We start from the raw sequence: 17,489 nt of genomic DNA on the forward strand, positions 1-17,489 counted from the left end.
GGGGGGGGGGGGGAGAGGCGGCCGGGCGGGCAGGCGCGTGCAGCAACAGATTCGTCCCGGCGAATGCGCTCGTTGTACGCGCGCGTACTCTTTAACAGTACACGTTACTGTATCGTGACCCACCGTTTTCCATCTGACGTCGTCGCGCCCGTCGCGTTACGGCTCTCCAGGGGGACTCTCTCCGGCGAACCTCCGACAGCTCTTCCTCTCCCGCGAGCGCTTCTTCCCGCTCGCGAGAACTTCCGACTGCCGGCGAAAACTTTCAACGCGAACGACGGCGACGACGGGTCGCACGCGAGCCGTGAGAGACACGCGCGCGCCTCGAGTCGCGGTGACAGTCTAGATTAGCTCGCTGATGCACACAGGAACGGGACCCGCGGAGGCAATTTGATTAGTCACCTCGGCGCGTCGCGTTGCACTTATCGAAAAGTCGCGCGAGGTGTCCTAGCTAGGCGCTTTCCTCGGTGCGCGCTCGCGCGAATTCTTGGAGCAATCCGGAGCAGATTCGTTCTCGACACCGAAACGTCGAGAATGCCTACCCCCCCGAGTATGAGCGATGGCAGCGTGAAGGATGATCGAAACCGCACAGGATCGTCCTCCTTTCGACTGCTTTCGAAGATTTGCCTCGGATAGTTCATCATCGTCTAGTCTAAGCGTGTCTTCCGAGAGAGACAGATTACTTCGGTTACTTCTTGCAATTAATTATCTCCTTGCCTATCGATGAGAGATAACACTACGTGTTATCGGTCTTAATTGGAACTTGAAATAGAGACGGGTTGCCACGGATCTGGAAAAGTGGAAAAAGTCGTGGAAATTTAAAGTGGGAAAACATGTAAAAGTTCGAGAAAGATATAAAGGAGAAATTTGCTCATAATTCCCTTAAATGTTCTTGTTCTAAAGAATGCTTAAATTTTTTTGATATTATATCTGACATTATAGTCAAATACGTTCAAAATTCGCGTACAAGTCATTTTTTTAGTATGATACGTAGAAAAATTTTCGAAATAAGATGTAAGCAGTAAGAAAAATGACGAATTCCGAGTCGAGATTTTAGTTACATATTAGTATTCATTAAAATCTACTTAATTCTACACTGAGTCTTCATCAGGTCTTCTGTTGCGTCTTTTTGATGCTGCAAATAGGAAGTTATTTTCGTTTGCTCCATTTGAAGACTTAATGCAGAACCAAGTGGACTTAATGTAGGATCCAAATTTCGACTCGGGATCACAGTCGATTATTGTTCGACCGTAAGGAAAGTAATCGAATGTGATTAGTCAATTTTATTCAACGTTTTTATTCAAACGCCTTTTTTTTCCATAACTACATTCTTTTTTGCAATAATCATTTATTTTTCCTTGGTCTGAATTTGCATTCACGATTATATCATGTTATTAAGCTTCTAAGGCCAGTATTCATAGTCGGATCTTACAGTCGGATCATATAAGACCGTTTTAAGTTCATCTGCAGATTCACTGTATGACTCATTTCACTGGCTGCATCTGAAAATGAACTTAAGACGGTCTTAAATATAAGATCCTCGATTCCTCTGTTCATTATACGTATAAAAGTACTAAGGCAAGATCATCTAAATACGAATACTTTTCGAGTTATTTTACTTTTCATTGTGATATTTTTCAATGCAAGATATAAAATATTTCATAAAGTATTCCTTTTTCGATATCATCATCTTAACATTTTTGTACGTAGAATGACAAGTGGAATCGCTATGAGTAAACATACATATAATAAGTCAATTGCTAATTGTCCGGGTTTTATATGTATAACGAACAGAGGAATCGATTTGTGTAAAAAAAAATTATATAATTTTATTAAAAAAAAAAAAATAATAAAGTTGACCTTGAAGTGATCTTGAATTATCGACTGTACAACGAAGTCACCATCTTATGTGTCCCTCGAAACCCTAAAACTTTTATCTGAAACATTTTCCCGCATCTCCCGATATTTTTCAAAATGTTATTAAAATTAAAATGAATCACCTTATTTATTAATCATAGAAAATTCGTCGAAAAATGTCGTCTGGAAAGCATGGAAAAGTCGGGGAACTTCCAAATTCCGTGGCAACCCTATAGATATAACGGACGAAATTAAAAAGAAAAAAAAAAGATAAGAATGAAAAAGATAAGCGATATGAGCGGTCACACGTGGTCGGCATATTCGGCATTTTTATACTTTTCTCGAGAAGATAACGCCTCGCGCCTTAATGCCTGCGATTCCTATCCTTTTCCGTTCTCCCTCTTCCCTCTTTCTCTTTGCCGTTACTCTTGCATTTCGCAAATCCTATTTTCATGTTTCATTCGTATGCCGGCTCTCGGAGTGCTAATCGACGTCGGCGTGGAGCGGAGGTGAACGACGTCGAGTGTCGATGCCGGAGATCGTATCGTGGGACGCATGAAACGCGAAAGGCGCCTACCAGTGAATAGCGGGATCAAACAGCCGGCGCTTCACTCTCTCATAAAGGCGGGATTGAAGCCGATACAAGAAGCAGCCATTTATCCTCTCATTTCTCGAATTTCTCATTAACGTACCCGCCGGCGCTTTGAGCCAAGGATGGAGCGCGAAATAGACAATGGAGGTTGCTAATACCCATAATGGAACGTGCGACATTTCCAGTTTCCACTATTTATAATGTTAATCCTCCTCCCGCATTGTCTCGTTCAAAGGCGGGGATTCGGCAAACTGCGGGGATTAGTTTAGCGCGTTATGCAAAGTATTTGGGAAGCATACCTATGCTTTGCATCGAGTATCCATCTTCGGGAAATATTGGCCCTCTGAAACAAGAAGGGAAAGTATCAAACCGCGAAATCTCGGCGATTCGTATTTACGCGATGAACGATAATCGGTGATATATCGCGCGAAGATGAGGAAAACTGGATTACGCGATAAAGAGTATGATAATGCGAAGCGGGCGAGAGAAACGTGGATGGAAATATTTCTCAAGACGTGTGTCATGCTAGAACATAAAAATATACGACACCCACGCGCTCTTCTAATATCGCTCGATACACCGGGAAACTCATTTAGTTGACTTGAACAATTCTTGTCCGGATACGGGCAAACAAATGTCTCGGTTCTCAGAAACGAAAATGAAAGAGGCTGCGTTCGGCGGAGCAAAAAGCTCGGTGAGCGCTTACACTGAGGAAAAAAAAGGACTTAAAGATTTATTTGTGAAATATAAGATTTACTTTACAGAAATAAACGTTTATTTAAATAAAAGGTAAAATTTTATTCCCGGCAAATAAATCAATTAGTAAGAAAACTTAGGTATATCTCACGGAAATATATACTCCGTCACCGCGGTCAAATTTGGTTGTAACCGATAAATATCGAAGAAAATATCACAAGAAACATTTACCATGCAACATTTCAATTTCTTCTTCTCAGTGTGTACGACGCGCGCTCGCTTATTCCTCGCGGATTATTTTTGGGCGTCCGGCTAGGAGTCGCAATTAACTCGGGCAAGGTCGCGCGCCCGTTCTCGCGGTTAATTAAAGATGACAAAAAAAAAGAAAGAAACGCGAAGTCGTGTGCGCGCCGCCGGAATTCGCGGGGAGGGGGTGTCGCGAACGTCGTGGAAAAAACGGCGACTAGGAGGCTAGGAAGGAAAAGCGCGCTCCATTTACGGCGCACAATTAAGCGCGCCGCGCGACTTGCTACGTTGTGTTCGTCGCAGGCGGCGCGCATCGCCCGTTAACTGTATAATTAGCCAATTGCTAATTGCTCGGGTTCACATGGGCGCCGCGACCGAGCCAGTTTGCCCTGGCCCGTGGCGCATTAATCACCCGTATGAGCTTCCTCTCTCGCCGCGCAGATCGAATCGGGTCGCAATGCGATGTGTCGGCAGAAACCGCGAAAAAGCGCGCCCCGGCCGGCAACGCAGTCGTGGGAGAGAAGCCGCAGGAGTCGATCGCGCGAGTTAGCCCCAGAGGGCCCTAACTTTTTATTCCTTGTTCACCTCGCGTCAAGAATAAATTTACCCGTCAATTGTATCGGTTTCTTCTTAAAATGTCAATTGTTGTTAAATTAAGAGTCACCGTTTCTCTAGTTCCCTCTAAATTCTGACTGTAAAGACACGTTGCCGGGGGGGGGGGGGGAGATTNTATCTCTCGGACTTGAGAGTTGTCGTTGAAAATTACATATGTGCACGTTGAAACGATTGTCGTGACAATTCTTTTAGTGTATTATATAAATATTCTTTCGTAATTGTATCGACTCATTTTGGATGATTGAGTGAGACTAGAAGAGCTTCGTACTTCAGTAAGAATAAGAACATAGGAATAAATAACATAAACATAGCTGGGCTCAAAATTGTATGAATAATTTAAGTGATGAACTAAGAAAATATTCGATAAATATTCGATGACTATTCGTGCAAGATGATTAGCCGAATCGAATGATTCCAATTACGTTGAACACGGCAGAATCGCCGAAGCCTTGACAGATCCCTGATAGAAACTACTGTTCTCGCTGTTAATTCTTGCGTTCTCTACCGTCGGGAGTGCGTCGAAAAATATTCAGAGGCCGACAGGCTCAACCCTGTTTTCACGATCGAAGCTTCACCGAGGGAGGAGCGGGTTACTCCCGGGAAATCGCAATCGAAGCCTACAAAGCAAGTCGCGCCGAAGGAATCCATGAACCAGAAACCCCATTCACATTACGTTCTTCCCCCCGCGCTTCTTCTCCCACGACGGACCCGGAATGCGATGAAACTCGCGAAAAGAACGAGAAACGTTCCGACGAAAAAAACGGACGGAATACGTTCGAGTCGGCGATCCGTCGAGCTGCCATCCATCGGAGGCGACGACGCGTGAAACGGGAGGAAGGAATGTCCCCGACGAGCCCGAACTGGAAGTCTAACCAAACTCACGCGCATCACTCTCGCTTGATCAAGATGTTTACAGCATTTGTCACGCTCGAGACTGACGATGCTTATCTAACCAGGTGTTTGCAACGTCTATTCGGACGCGAACCTCGGCCCGGAGCGGGACGATCGGGAGATAAACAGAATTCCGAGACAGAGGTTCAGGAATTTAGGTTGCGGCACGTTATTCAACAGCGCGTGGACAGTCTCGAGCGTGGAGGAGCGAGCGGAACGACAAGCGGCGGCCCGCCGACGACGATAACGACGTCCCGATGGCCGTCGCGAGCCGGCCGAACGAGACCGTACGCACGCACGCACGATACGGGTTAAATACACACACCTAAGGCTGGCCCCGAGTTCGCGAGAGAGACGGTCTCGCTGCTACGCGCGCACTCACCTCTGACCGCGCGAACAGCTAGCTTCCGCTTAGGGGCGGACGGACGCGAGACACGCTGCGGCACCGCGTCGCACATGCGAATATTCATGGAAAACTGCGCGCGGCTAGGTCGGGAACACGAACACCACTCGAGCCGAGAAACGTCACACTCACTTGAGTCGAACGGCCATTTTGCTGCGCACCACCCGTGCGAACGAGACACCTTGATTCACCCACGAGTACTGAGCGCTGAATTTCACGTTCACGCCCCTGGTTCCGCGAGCCACTGACCGATGGCGCTACCGAGCCCGCTCGAGCCTCAAAATTCGTAAGCAGGGTTACATCAGATTGGGGTTTTCTTCTCCCTCAAAGTGGGGGAATTTTATGCCAATGAAATTTGGGGAACGAAAAATTGTGGGGGAAATTTTGACGATTTTTCGGGGGAAAATATCATGAGAGGACTGTGTTCTAATTTCACTGCTAGTACTGAGAATCTGTAATATGCATGGCTTTACTTGGTTTTCAATTTAACTGTCGCGCAACCGATGAGTTCGCTGAACGCACCTATTGATAAAAATGATGTGTGCAGAATACCTTTTAGAGTAGCGTGATATTCGTTAATAGTATATTTTGATGTATATTATATATATATACATTATTATGTTTTGGGTAGGATTACTATATGTACTTTTTTTGAGGTGATAGAAATTATATTCTCTATTTTTTAAATATCGTATCTTTGTAATTTGTCGTTTGTAATGGTCAGTAACGATATTAACAAACGTGGTTTCTTTTATTTCTTCCCCCGTTTAACTTTTTTCTTTGGGGAAATTCAGTTGTATCGTTTGACGACCCTGTTCGGAAGTTTCCAAAATCCCCCGGCGGACGGCCAATTAGCGTCTCCGACGAAGTGTTCCCGCAATGGTGTGACGCAGCCCTAACGTTGAAGATATTTAAGAAAATAACGGAGATCAAATTGCATTGCGTTTTATCATTGATTCGCGAATTGTCTTTGTCGCTATAATTCGTTATTTCCTCGTTGCGGAAGTAAAAGTTTTATAATAACTCTTCGTAATAAGAGTCGCTTCTAAAGATGTATTTGCATGAAACGACTTCACAGAACGATCGTCTCGAGACAGATCCCCCGATGCGGAATTGTATATGGATTAATAAAGTATAAATTCGTACACAGTTTTTTTTTTCATTCATTTGGTTCCGTTCAATAAAACACGAGTGCTGTTTTACTTAAAACAGAGATTTAAACTGTTGCTTTTTTTGAACTTTGACAACGAAAAGGAATTTAATTTAACCTCTCAATGTAGGTGGTTCGTGCTTGAGAATTTAATTTCATTTCACTCCATATGGTGAGATCGGTCTCGATTGATCCCGTTGACAGCGCAAAGTATTTTTGATCGTTACAAGATATAATTCTGATTTCATAGTGAAAATCATGGCATTGCAATTACAGATCTTGTCAAATGTTCTGCAGGTAAATGTCAGAGAAAACATTTGCATCGATAATAATTTAGATATAGCCTATCTTTTATTAGATAGAAATTTCTTATATTTACACGGTTATTCGATTATTATCCCTTACAACATGAATTTCTCTTTGTGGCAAATATTCTTTTATCATAAATTTATTTTTTAATATTATGTCTTATGTGCATTTGTGTGTATTAATGATGAGAAAAGAAGGAAATATCAAGTGCAACAATGATATACTAATAATTTCTGCAAGTTAAAATATCTTTAATATCTGAAAACAATATTTTCAGCGACTGAAAAATACAGAAACTACAGCAACTGGCTATCTTTATGGTATTATGTACAATGATACACTTGTGGTATTAACATTCGGCATAAATGAAAATGATAGTGAGAATGAAAATTTAATTGACTATATGACTCTACAGTTGAATTTACCTGCAGATATATATTGCTGTGGTATATTACAAATTGGTGAATGCCAAGAAATAAATCCAGATGTGTTCAAGGTAATTATACAAATATGTTATATTTATTTGGTTTGTCATTGTCCTGCAAAGTATTGTAATCTATTTTAATTGCTTTATTATTATAAAGAAATAAAGTAACATATGTATTATATCATCAGTAAATTAACATATATGCATGTGTTTATATGTTTAGGACATCGACATCACTGATAATCCATTGCTTTTAAAATATTCACATAGTGCATTAAAAGTTCAGGCATACTTTTATGTACATCAGAAATTAGAAGTTGCCAATGACTTCACTATTATTAGCGGAGATGATCTTTCTCGAAAATTTGCGTATGTTAGATTGCAAGCAACACTCCCACTGGTTGCTCAGGATGGCAACATATTGGAAGCATTGGAGGAATCACGAAAAAATGTAAAGTTTCTTTATAATTTATGTTTGTGTCAACTTTTTGTATTATTATAATTGCACATGTATTGTGTTATTATAATTGTATATATTTATATAAAGATGTCATTTTGTATTGCTGCAGATTGCATCTGGAAAAATAGGTATACATTTCCCTACAAACAATATGTACCTCTTCAGAACTGACAATGATTTGAAAGGTACACTGATAAAAGATATTTTATGTGCATCTAAAGACTATGATAAATCTTTCAAAGCATCAAACAAAAATCATCATACAGGGGCTACAGTATGTTCTCAATTTAGATTTTTTTACACAATACTTTAGGTAGAAATAATTCAATGTTCTTTTTATATGTATACATTTCTTAATATTTTCAGGATATTATAAACGCACACATGTTATTGAAGATATCAGGTGAGAAGAATTCTGAAGAATCTATCAAATATGCTCCTGTCTTGCAGCATATCAAAAGTGAGCACAGTATAAAGTAACATATAATAACATATATGTGTCAAGATACAACGAATATCGTGGATGTTATTTTTACTGACATGATTTTTTCTCTTTATTTTTTAACCTATCAATACTTTTGTTACAGAATCCTTCAACAGTCTAGAATGCAGCTTACATATTGATGCATTATCATTGGTGAATCTAAATGTGAAATCTGCGGAGCTACACGCGATCCTTGTGGAATCTATTTGCCGAAACATTAGGTTAATTGAGATACAACAAGAAAAACAGTCCGAGGAGACAGACTTTTCTACAAAATTGCCCGAGATAATGCATTTCAAACCTCAAGGCTGCGGACATTTATTTACAGTGGCATATCCTAGCAATTTTACTAATGACAGCACAAGTAAGAAAACTCATTCTCTTTCTACATATTTCCCTGTAGTTTTTCATATTACAAGTTCCATGCTATTTGTTTTATTGTACAATTATCACTATCAAACATTTGATCGCAGTAACATATGTCATATATTTGCTTTTATATAGACCAGTCGTATAATTTCAGTGGAATACCGTAAGGCTTTACATAAAGCTTTAGCGTTTGATTTAACTAAACCGTATTTCCGACGTGGTAATGCTGTAAAACTTCATACACAAGCAAATGAGATTCTCATAAATCCTCATGAAGCTATTTCGCATAAAGGTATGTATTTGTATATCTAAATTGACTGTCATACAAAATATATTACATGAAATGTTTATATTTTTCATCAGGTATCACGGGGAAATTAAGTATCATATACGGTTTGTATTCGTATCATCATTACATGCAAGATGACTTTGATGACAACGGATGGGGATGTTCCTACAGGTCTCTCCAAACAATAATTTCGTGGTACAGGTAAAAAAGTATTTATTAACGTATATCGGCATTGACATAAGCGTGCAACTGAAACGCATTTTGTTTTATTGCAGATTACAAGGTTATACCGATATACCAATACCTACACATTGCAAGATACAGCAATGTTTAGTTGATATAGGCGATAAACCGTTTGCCTTCATTGGTAGTAAACAGTGGATTGGTTCGACTGAAATCAGTTTCGTGCTGTCGACTCTCCTTAATATAGACACAAAAATACTGTGCGTATCAAGTGGAGAGGAGATGTCAGCCTTAATTCCACAGCTAGCAAATCACTTCGATACTCAGGGTACACCTGTCATGATCGGTAAGTTTCAGATACCACTCTCTTTTCTCTCATATTTAAGAAAAATAATTATGACTAAATATTTAACGGTACACTATTTAATTTTGTTTCTACATATTTTTTGGTGTCTTGTAGGTGGCGGAGTATTGGCCCACACGATTTTAGGTGTTAGTTATGATGAGCATTCTGGGGAAGGAAAGTTCTTAATTCTAGATCCACATTACATGGGTGCAGAACACTTAACCACCATATTGAACAAAGGATGGTGTGGGTGGAAAACAAAAGATTTCTGGAAAAAGGATGCATTTTATAACATGTGCCTTCCACAAAGACCTATAACTTTCTGATACTAAATATATTGGACTGACATAAATTTTCTAAATGTAATTTAATGCAGAAATATCTCTGCTACATGTTCACATACATATTTATATATATATATATAAATGTATGTGATTCTATATATATATATATATATATATATATATAGAAAGAGAAAGAGAGAGAGAGAATGGTATGTTCACAGTATGAGCATTGCATTGTGATGGTATATTATGGTGATATTTTTAAGAAATTAATTTACTTGTTTACCACATGTTAACAATAGAAAATAATAAATCTACATGTATTTATTCTTAGCTAAATATCTTCTGCAATAGTTATCGCTTTAATGTTTGAAAAGAAATTTAGAAAGCAGAAAAGCGAGCAATATATATTTTTGAATAACTATCCTAATCTTATATCCTCTTGCTTTATCGGAATATTTCAATATTATATTAAACTAGTTAAATTTATCTTGGGGCTCACAAGTTCTTAGTTTTTTTTATATTGTTACAGTTTTATTCATGAAGATGTGTGCAATCAGAGGAATAAACATAAAAATAAATATTTTATTCTGTATTTTATATTGAAAGATACATATTTTCTTTAATAACTTAATTATATATCCAGAAGCATTAAACTACAAGTGATAACAAATTCAGTTCTTTTATTTATGGCATATATCTATACTATTTTGTAACATTTGAACAAAAATATCTGATACCATAATTGCCATTCTAGGAGTATATTTTGTAAAATTAATTAATTTCTTATGGAATTTTGTAGCAACTGTGCAAAACGATTGGTAATAAAATAAGAAACGTCTATAAATCTATTGACACAATTGCTTATGCAGGTTTCTGTGCGACCACCCAATTTACTTCCTGGCTTGTCGACGCATGTTTCCCAACAAATGTCGTTAAACGCATGGATCTAAACAAATGATGAAAATTTTCACATATTTGCGTGTGCTTCATAACCAACATACAAATTCCTTCTTACAATAAATCTTTCTTGATAAAAATGTAATATTAAATATATACCGTGTTGAATAATACTTTAGATGTAATTTGAAAATTTCATTCAAGCGTAATTCAATATGATTATCAGCAATAAAAATTCATCAAAGATGAATAGCAGAATGCATTAATAGTTACCTGTGCGGTCGTTACAACCTTTTCTTTCTCAATGTTCAAAAGTTCATTTAATTGTGAATCAGTATTTACATCAGAAGATGTATTGGAGAAATCATTATCAAATGTGTCCGACATTTTTCCAAATTTGCAATAATTAAATCAATTTGAATAATCTTATGGGTAGAACGAACTTTTCCAGACTTCACGTGGTAATTGTGAATTAAGACTTCTGCACACAGAACGCGAAAACTCTTGGCTTCTATTCATAAGACGCGGGAATATGGTAGAAGCCATATGTGTTTCCGAACGCAACCCTAATTAAAATAACTTGGCCAATATCGGAACACACCTATAGTGTGATATAGTCTCAGGACCTTGAATTTGTAGTAATGGAGACGAGCTTTAAGGTTATCCCAGCCATAACTGAGAACTTGTATCTAGCCTAACATAACCTAACCTAACCTTCAGGTGGGAGAAATAGATCAACTATGTTAATATTGCTTTTTGTTAGATTATGTATTTTTTTTTACTTTTAATATGTTTGCGATGCATAAATTGTAGACGCTGGCAATCATATAAAGATAAATTGCAAAACGATTTGCAGATTTTAACACGGATTGGAACTGAATAAGATCCGATAATGGGTAAGCAGTGTACTTTCAAATATCTTATTAGGTGCAAAGCGAGATATCTCTTTTTCTTTTTGAATATGTAGACGTAATACGATTGCATTTATTGTATTTTCAAATTAATTATGCTAATTACAAATATTTATATTGAATTGACGGGGAGGGGGGTTGGTGAGATCTTCAGTTCATTTGCTTGTATAGTGATAAGGGAAAATCTTTATCTTCAACAATGATGGTTGCATCCAGCAGAAAGAAACAGAAGTTTCATGAGGAAAAATATTCAATAGGATCTTCAGAACGGTAACTGAACACTAATCTAGCGCTGTCTTCTGCTGAATGCAATCAATTTGGTATCCTTTCGTAAGGTATTATTCATTTTATATAGCATGCTGCATAGGAACAATAATATTACATATAAGATTTATATACATTATATATCATAGAATCATTTTCTCTCTCCGTTTATTGATCATTATTAAAATATGAAATTTGTATATATAGTTGATAAACACAATTCTCACAAGCGTACGTTTGTCTGCCAAGCCGAAGACCAGATATAATTTTGATTAGTATCATCGCATGGCTCCAGCTAGTGTCAGGTTCAATCTTTCAATGTTGTTCCTGTCTAGACTCGGAGTTGTGAGTAATACGATGAACACTTTCAACCACCTACAAAATCTGGTAAAATAAGAGCTCAACTTATGCAATATATTCTCATCGGTGTGTAATAGGCCCCAGACTGCTAACACTAATGCAAATGTCCAATTTTCGTTGCCATTTTGGTTTCATACTGATTGGACTTTGGCCTCATTGGTGAAAGTGGTGTGGCCATACAACGCGCTTAATACGTATTCAATCCATGGATTGCTTTATATGGACCTTGGGCTTAAGTTTACTGGATATTGTTTGTTATTATTAGTTGTACTTACAATTAATTTGCGTATAAGATATATAATCGTTGTCTGAATATGTATGTATGTACAATTAATAAGTCTATATTGGCTAGCACTTAGATATATTCAGGTTTAGGTTCCGGTTCAAGTTCTATAATCAGACTCTCTTTATCTGACAGAGAAACAACGTGGTAAAAGATTAGGCGGCTCGGATACTCTACTATTATTTGCTTAGCCATTCTTGTCCTTTTGTCCTTTAAACGCGCGAGTTTTACTTACATTTTATAGTGTTTCAACAGATATCTCACACGACACATATGCAACGGAGGCTAATAAAATTGAAGAGACAGCTGTGGAAGTTAAGATTTTCGATGATAGCAAGAACAATCAAAATCATGATGCTTTTATTTGCGGAGGAAGCCCGTATCTGCAACACGAGAATCAAAATTGGGAAATACCGTGTATAAAATCAGAATTAGATCATAGTACTACATCGACCGGTCACGCTGGCACGCTTGATAATAGCCATTACAGTAAAGTGATGAAGCAAGAAAATATCTGCATCGACAATAAAGACGCTCTGTACAATAGTTCATGCAGCCTGGAGTCTCTAGAATTCAATACAGATGCAAAAAGTACTCCCGATGATCTGCGGCAATTTGACGTACTGGACGATCTAGATCGTCATTCGGATCCAAATTGTTCGGACGTAGATTCTGATACAGACGAGACTATGGACTCTGACGTGCCAGATGAAGAAATCGAGGCGATGTTAGAAGAAGGTATAGAATATATTAGGAGAAGGTATCTTAATATTTTAATAATTATTTAAGTTACCCCCTGATAGAAATTAAATTTAATATATTTTACTGCGAGAAGAATAACACGACCTTTTTTAAGGCCTAACGTAAGAAGAAGATTACATAGTTTCTAAATATATTTTTTTAATGAAACATACATGTGTGTGTTAGGTCTGCCGGAAGAATTTAAAGGAAAGAGGAAAAACAAAAAGGATAGCACGCCCTATGAGGAGAAAGAGAAACTTGTTTTAGATGGTACGTGATAGAATCGTATTAAATCAGTTACACGAACTCTGTAAATCTTGTCATTTACGATTCAGTTGTGATCTCGCTATGGTGTTGCTTAATTTATATGATATTCGTGCCACCACATCCTTCCTTTCTCACCCTTAGAAATCGGACACAATCATTTTGACGTTCTACCTGAGGGTTGGGTGCAGGTAACTCATAATAGCGGAATGCCGCTGTACCTCCACAAACAGAGCAGAGTTTGCACTCTGGCGAAGCCGTATTTCCTCGGTCCGGGGAGTGTTAGGAAGCATGAGGTTCCTATGAGCGGTATACCTTGCCTTCAATATAAGCGAGCGTTAGAGGAAGAGGCGGAAGAACGGAAAAGGGAGATGGAGCGAGCACCGAACGCCGAAACTTACAGTCTTCCTAGTGCAAAAATCGAGACTATACAGGAGAACCGTGAGGCGCATTCGTTAGATAGCGAACAATTAAGGAATTATTGTCAATCCCTCTTTCGCTTCAAATCTATCAAAGTAATGAGATTCCAGTGAGTATCGCGAATGATATTTATGTCGTCAGATCAGATTTGTTTTTTCTATGTTGATTTACTTCGTCGTAGGTCCTGGTCGGCGCGTCGGAAATTCACGAAAAACAAGAGACATCGAAAACAACTTGAACGTCCAACTTTGCCGGACGGCACGAAGTTGATAACTTTCCCTGTCAACAGTAGTGGCGTAAGTGGTAACGGTAATACTGCCGGGGACGAAGGCAGCCGGAGACATCCGAAGCATTGGATAATGAACCCGTCGGGCAAAAGTTACGTTTGCATTCTTCATGAATATGTGCAGCACGCCCTCAAGAAACAACCGTCGTACAAGTTTAAAGAGCTAGGTACGGCCACATCGTTTAATACGCATGACATCCTCGTTCTTATTCTCGTCAGGCTCGCGCTGTCGAGTGTTTTATTCTTACTTCAAGGATGGAAATGACGACGCGTTCAATTGCAGAAAATGCGGCGACTCCGTATTCCGCGGTGGTGTGCATCAACGAGATGGAATACGGCAGCGGATTCGGCAGCAGTAAGAAGCAAGCGAAAGCAAACGCGGCACGCAAGACCCTCGAGATCCTGATCCCACAGATGAAGGACAAGATCTCCGGCGACAATGACGGAGACAACGGGTCGAACAATGCTAGCCGCACGATGAAAGCCTCTCGAAGGAACTCCGATGCGGATCTGTCCTTTTTCGACGAGATATCCATCACGGATCCGCGAGTCGCGGAATTCTGCGCGAAAACCACCGAACCTTCGCCGCACGCCATTTTAATAACCTGCCTTCAGAGAAATTACGGCCTGGGAGATATGCATATTAATTATTCAGTGAACACGCTGAAACACCAGAGGAATGAATTCACGATGAGAGTTGGGAAACACGAAGCCACTGTTGTAAGTGTAATCTACCGTGTGTCTTGCTTATGTATATGAATAGAATTGCCAAGTAATTTTAAGTGGTAAAAAAAAAGAGTACATTTATCTCTTGATTAATTGGTAATTATAGGTTTGCCGTAATAAAAAAGACGGTAAGCAACGAGCGGCACAAGCGATACTGCAACTTATGCATCCGCATATACAGTCTTGGGGCTCGTTGCTACGGCTTTACGGATCGCGGAGCGTGAAGTCCTTCAAGGAGAAGAAGGAGTTGGAGCAACAAATTACTCTTCTGCAGGGTAAGGCTGCCGTCAATCAGCCGAATCATGCCATCTTAGGTAAACTTAGGCAAGAAATGCAAAAATTAGCTGAACAACGCGAAGCCGTACAACCTATTGGTAAATTTGTAGCGCCAGATTTGCCAACAGGATCCGCAGCTAATTTGAACAATGTAGATTTATAAAAAAAAAAAACAAAAACAAAATTAGTAGTCAATATACATAACCCAAGAATTTAAGCAATCTAATTAAAAGCCATTCAACAATTACGTCGCGTTAAATTTGCGTAAAACGGATATTTTTACCCACCTCTACCCTTCGTTATAATTTCGTCACAAAATATTTGCGCCCTCCCAATATCACGTGACTCTCCCTTTCCTCCCAAAATGTGGGAATCGAAGATTTTTAGATGTCGAATCGAATCTCATGTTTTACTTTCGAATCCGAATTGAATCGACGAAATTTCACTCGAATTGAGTCGTCGAAATATAATTTTTAATTAACGACATAATTATTGGATTTAACATGAAGTTAGTGAGGAGAGACTTCGGTATGAGAGGGATAACATCGACCTTGTGATATCAAGTTATTTCAAAGTATAAGATATTTTATGTATATTTTAACATTTAGAATAAAATTGAAATTGATGAAATATATTTTATTTAGGATAGTATTAACTGAAACAGACGAAAGATCATAAATCAATTACTGAAGTATTCGAAGAGCGTTGATATTATCGACCGTTTACAATCGATGCAGAATGTGATTCTAGAAATATAGTCATGTGACTATAGAAATATAGTTTCACAAAAATATATAATATACTGCACATCTTAGGTACACATGTACGTATCTACGAGACTCGCATTAGAATAATTATAAATTGTAAAATTAATATTGTGATATAAGCTAAATTTTATATTTATATCATTTGTATCATTTATATCATTTATATTTATATCAAATGATTAAAAGTTATCATTAATGTCAGCGTTTTTCGATTATCTATACAGATCTGATATCATAATGATTTTTTTTTAATACGCAAATTTTAATAGTATCTTACCGATACCTTAAATTATTGCTTTTAATACTTTTGAAGAGGATTTTAACACTAGAATTTAACCAGAATTTATCGTCATGATAATCCCCATAAAGATGGGAATTTTTAATAGTTTTTTTCGACTCGAATATGAATCGCGCACATTAACATTGACGAAGTACTATTCATTTGATTCGATTTGAATTCGAATAGCTTGCACACCCTCTATTCCCCTCCTCCGTCGATAAAGAATAAAAAAATATAATCATATTGTAGATAATAATTATTGTAAACTACACGTTACTATCTTTTTTTAAAATACAAATAATTTTTAAGCATATAATATCAAATTAATCTATTTTATATTATTTTATAATGCCATCTAATGACGTTCGATGGCCTTTACTCTCTCCTCCCCCTATCATCATAGGCGTCACGTTAATAAATCCCTCTCTCCTCATGGTGTCACGTAATTGTTGAATTGCTCCTCACAAGAAAACATATTTTACAAATGGAGTGCATAAGATTGCGAAATAATGCCTTTTGAAAGTCAAGATACAAAAATCGAGAGATGCATCGTACTTGTAATCTCGAGAGTATCTTGAATCATCCTATTAAAATTATGTCTGGGCCAAGTAAGTTAGCAAGTTTTATTCGCAGGAACCCGATTATATGATGAAATTTTTTTTATATACACATCTATGTTATGAGTAAACTATGATCATGGTTATTATGATTTTTTTATTATTATTAATAATATTAAGGAATTATTATGATTTTCCTATTGCTATTTTTATGATATAGAACAGTATTATTATATTATATATTATTATCATTGTATATTCTGTTACATACACGTCTTATATGCTATCACTATATTAGTATTACAAAAAAAGTATTTCTCTGTTTATGGGCACTCTATAATTTGTTTATAAATGTGTACAAACGTAAATATTTTAATTATATATTGAGACTAAAGAATAGATTTCATAAGGTGTGTAAGCTTAAATCAGGATACATCATTAGCTTTAATAAAATCATGATACATGTTANTCTTCAATTTACTACTTAAAATGTATATCATGGGTAACATTGTAACTCGTGTCACATTTATATGATTATTTCATCTCCGCGATTTTACATCTACGGGAATTAAAAATCATGTGTGACACTACATTGAGTATAGGAAGGGATAAACCCATATGCGTATTTGTATAAAGATATTCAACAACTCTCTAAATTATCGCATTAGTTAATGAAGGTTTCCTTATATAGCCATGGAAGCAACAAGTACAATTGTGTGAAATACTCGAAACTTATCTAATTGTAAATTTAGGGACTGATGCTTTTACTCTAAGATTTATTCATTGCTGCCTTGGCTATTTTGCTAGTATCAAAATCTAAAAAATGTGTATATGCTAATATAATCAAATTCCTCTT

At 37.7% G+C, this 17,489-nt stretch overlaps 4 protein-coding genes across 8 annotated transcripts in view; 2 read left to right on the forward strand and 2 right to left on the reverse strand.

Moving 5' to 3' along the window:
* The window catches only part of LOC106749652 (tyrosine-protein kinase CSK-like), a 15,205-nt gene extending 9,712 nt beyond the window's left edge, over positions 1-5,493 (reverse strand). The window contains exons 1-2 of one of the 3 annotated variants that reach the window (XM_014629340.1): positions 5,430-5,493; positions 2,746-2,789 (exon numbers count right to left, since the gene is read on the reverse strand). Coding sequence is in view for 1 of the 3 variants with exons in the window: in XM_014629323.1 (XP_014484809.1) it covers positions 2,746-2,789; positions 3,374-3,376 (47 nt within the window). In the remaining 2 variants the exon portion in view is untranslated. Of the gene's footprint in view, positions 1-123; positions 331-2,745; positions 2,790-3,373; positions 4,075-5,429 lie in introns of those variants that run through there. The other 2 variants (XM_014629323.1, XM_014629332.1) reach the window with 2 other exon arrangements.
* Positions 5,494-6,192: 699 nt separating this feature from the next.
* On the forward strand, positions 6,193-9,730 carry LOC106750135 (ufm1-specific protease 2). 2 transcript variants are annotated; one of them, XM_014630257.1, is made up of 11 exons: positions 6,193-6,429; positions 6,578-6,744; positions 7,034-7,252; positions 7,407-7,634; positions 7,753-7,917; positions 8,010-8,103; positions 8,231-8,491; positions 8,651-8,788; positions 8,860-8,986; positions 9,061-9,314; positions 9,429-9,730. In XM_014630257.1, the coding sequence occupies exons 2-11, from the start codon at positions 6,706-6,708 to the stop codon at positions 9,638-9,640; spliced, it is 1,737 nt and encodes a 578-aa protein (XP_014485743.1). In that variant the 5' UTR covers positions 6,193-6,429; positions 6,578-6,705; the 3' UTR covers positions 9,641-9,730. The 2 variants fall into 2 exon arrangements, with proteins under 2 accessions (XP_014485743.1, XP_014485733.1); XM_014630247.1 differs by lacking the exon at positions 6,193-6,429 and having other exon boundaries at positions 6,436-6,744.
* A 439-nt stretch (positions 9,731-10,169) lies between these two features.
* On the reverse strand, positions 10,170-10,993 carry LOC106750143 (mitochondrial import inner membrane translocase subunit Tim8). Its single transcript, XM_014630272.1, has 2 exons — positions 10,772-10,993; positions 10,170-10,547 (listed from the first exon to the last, which is right to left on the reverse strand). The coding sequence occupies exons 1-2, from the start codon at positions 10,883-10,885 to the stop codon at positions 10,377-10,379; spliced, it is 285 nt and encodes a 94-aa protein (XP_014485758.1). The 5' UTR covers positions 10,886-10,993; the 3' UTR covers positions 10,170-10,376.
* A 214-nt stretch (positions 10,994-11,207) lies between these two features.
* Positions 11,208-15,868, forward strand: LOC106748894 (microprocessor complex subunit DGCR8). 2 transcript variants are annotated; one of them, XM_014627813.1, is made up of 8 exons: positions 11,208-11,218; positions 11,312-11,394; positions 12,572-13,054; positions 13,244-13,327; positions 13,466-13,850; positions 13,923-14,194; positions 14,311-14,747; positions 14,860-15,868. In XM_014627813.1, exons 2-8 carry the CDS (start codon positions 11,391-11,393, stop codon positions 15,190-15,192), a joined length of 1,998 nt encoding a protein of 665 aa, XP_014483299.1. In that variant the 5' UTR covers positions 11,208-11,218; positions 11,312-11,390; the 3' UTR covers positions 15,193-15,868. The 2 variants fall into 2 exon arrangements, with proteins under 2 accessions (XP_014483299.1, XP_014483306.1); XM_014627820.1 differs by lacking the exon at positions 11,208-11,218 and adding an exon at positions 11,227-11,240.
* The last annotated feature ends 1,621 nt before the right edge of the window (positions 15,869-17,489 follow it).

This window comes from Dinoponera quadriceps, unplaced genomic scaffold (genome assembly GCF_001313825.1).
Source record: "Dinoponera quadriceps isolate SergipeBrazil2010 unplaced genomic scaffold, ASM131382v1 scaffold37, whole genome shotgun sequence".
Lineage (NCBI taxonomy): Eukaryota > Metazoa > Arthropoda > Insecta > Hymenoptera > Formicidae > Dinoponera > Dinoponera quadriceps.

Coding starts and splice junctions, on each gene's coding strand:
- LOC106750135 (XM_014630257.1), top strand. CDS start 6,706: ATGGCATTGCAATTACAGATCTTGTCAAATGTTCTGCAG. Junction 7,635..7,752: donor TGGAGGAATCACGAAAAAAT/GTAAAGTTTCTT, acceptor GTATTGCTGCAG/ATTGCATCTGGAAAAATAGG. Junction 8,104..8,230: donor TGTCTTGCAGCATATCAAAA/GTGAGCACAGTA, acceptor CTTTTGTTACAG/AATCCTTCAACAGTCTAGAA.
- LOC106750143 (XM_014630272.1), bottom strand. CDS start 10,885: ATGTCGGACACATTTGATAATGATTTCTCCAATACATCTTCTGATGTA. Junction 10,548..10,771: donor AGGTTGTAACGACCGCACAG/GTAACTATTAAT, acceptor TCATTTGTTTAG/ATCCATGCGTTTAACGACAT.
- LOC106748894 (XM_014627813.1), top strand. Junction 13,328..13,465: donor AGAGAAACTTGTTTTAGATG/GTACGTGATAGA, acceptor TCTCACCCTTAG/AAATCGGACACAATCATTTT. Junction 14,195..14,310: donor GTACAAGTTTAAAGAGCTAG/GTACGGCCACAT, acceptor GTTCAATTGCAG/AAAATGCGGCGACTCCGTAT.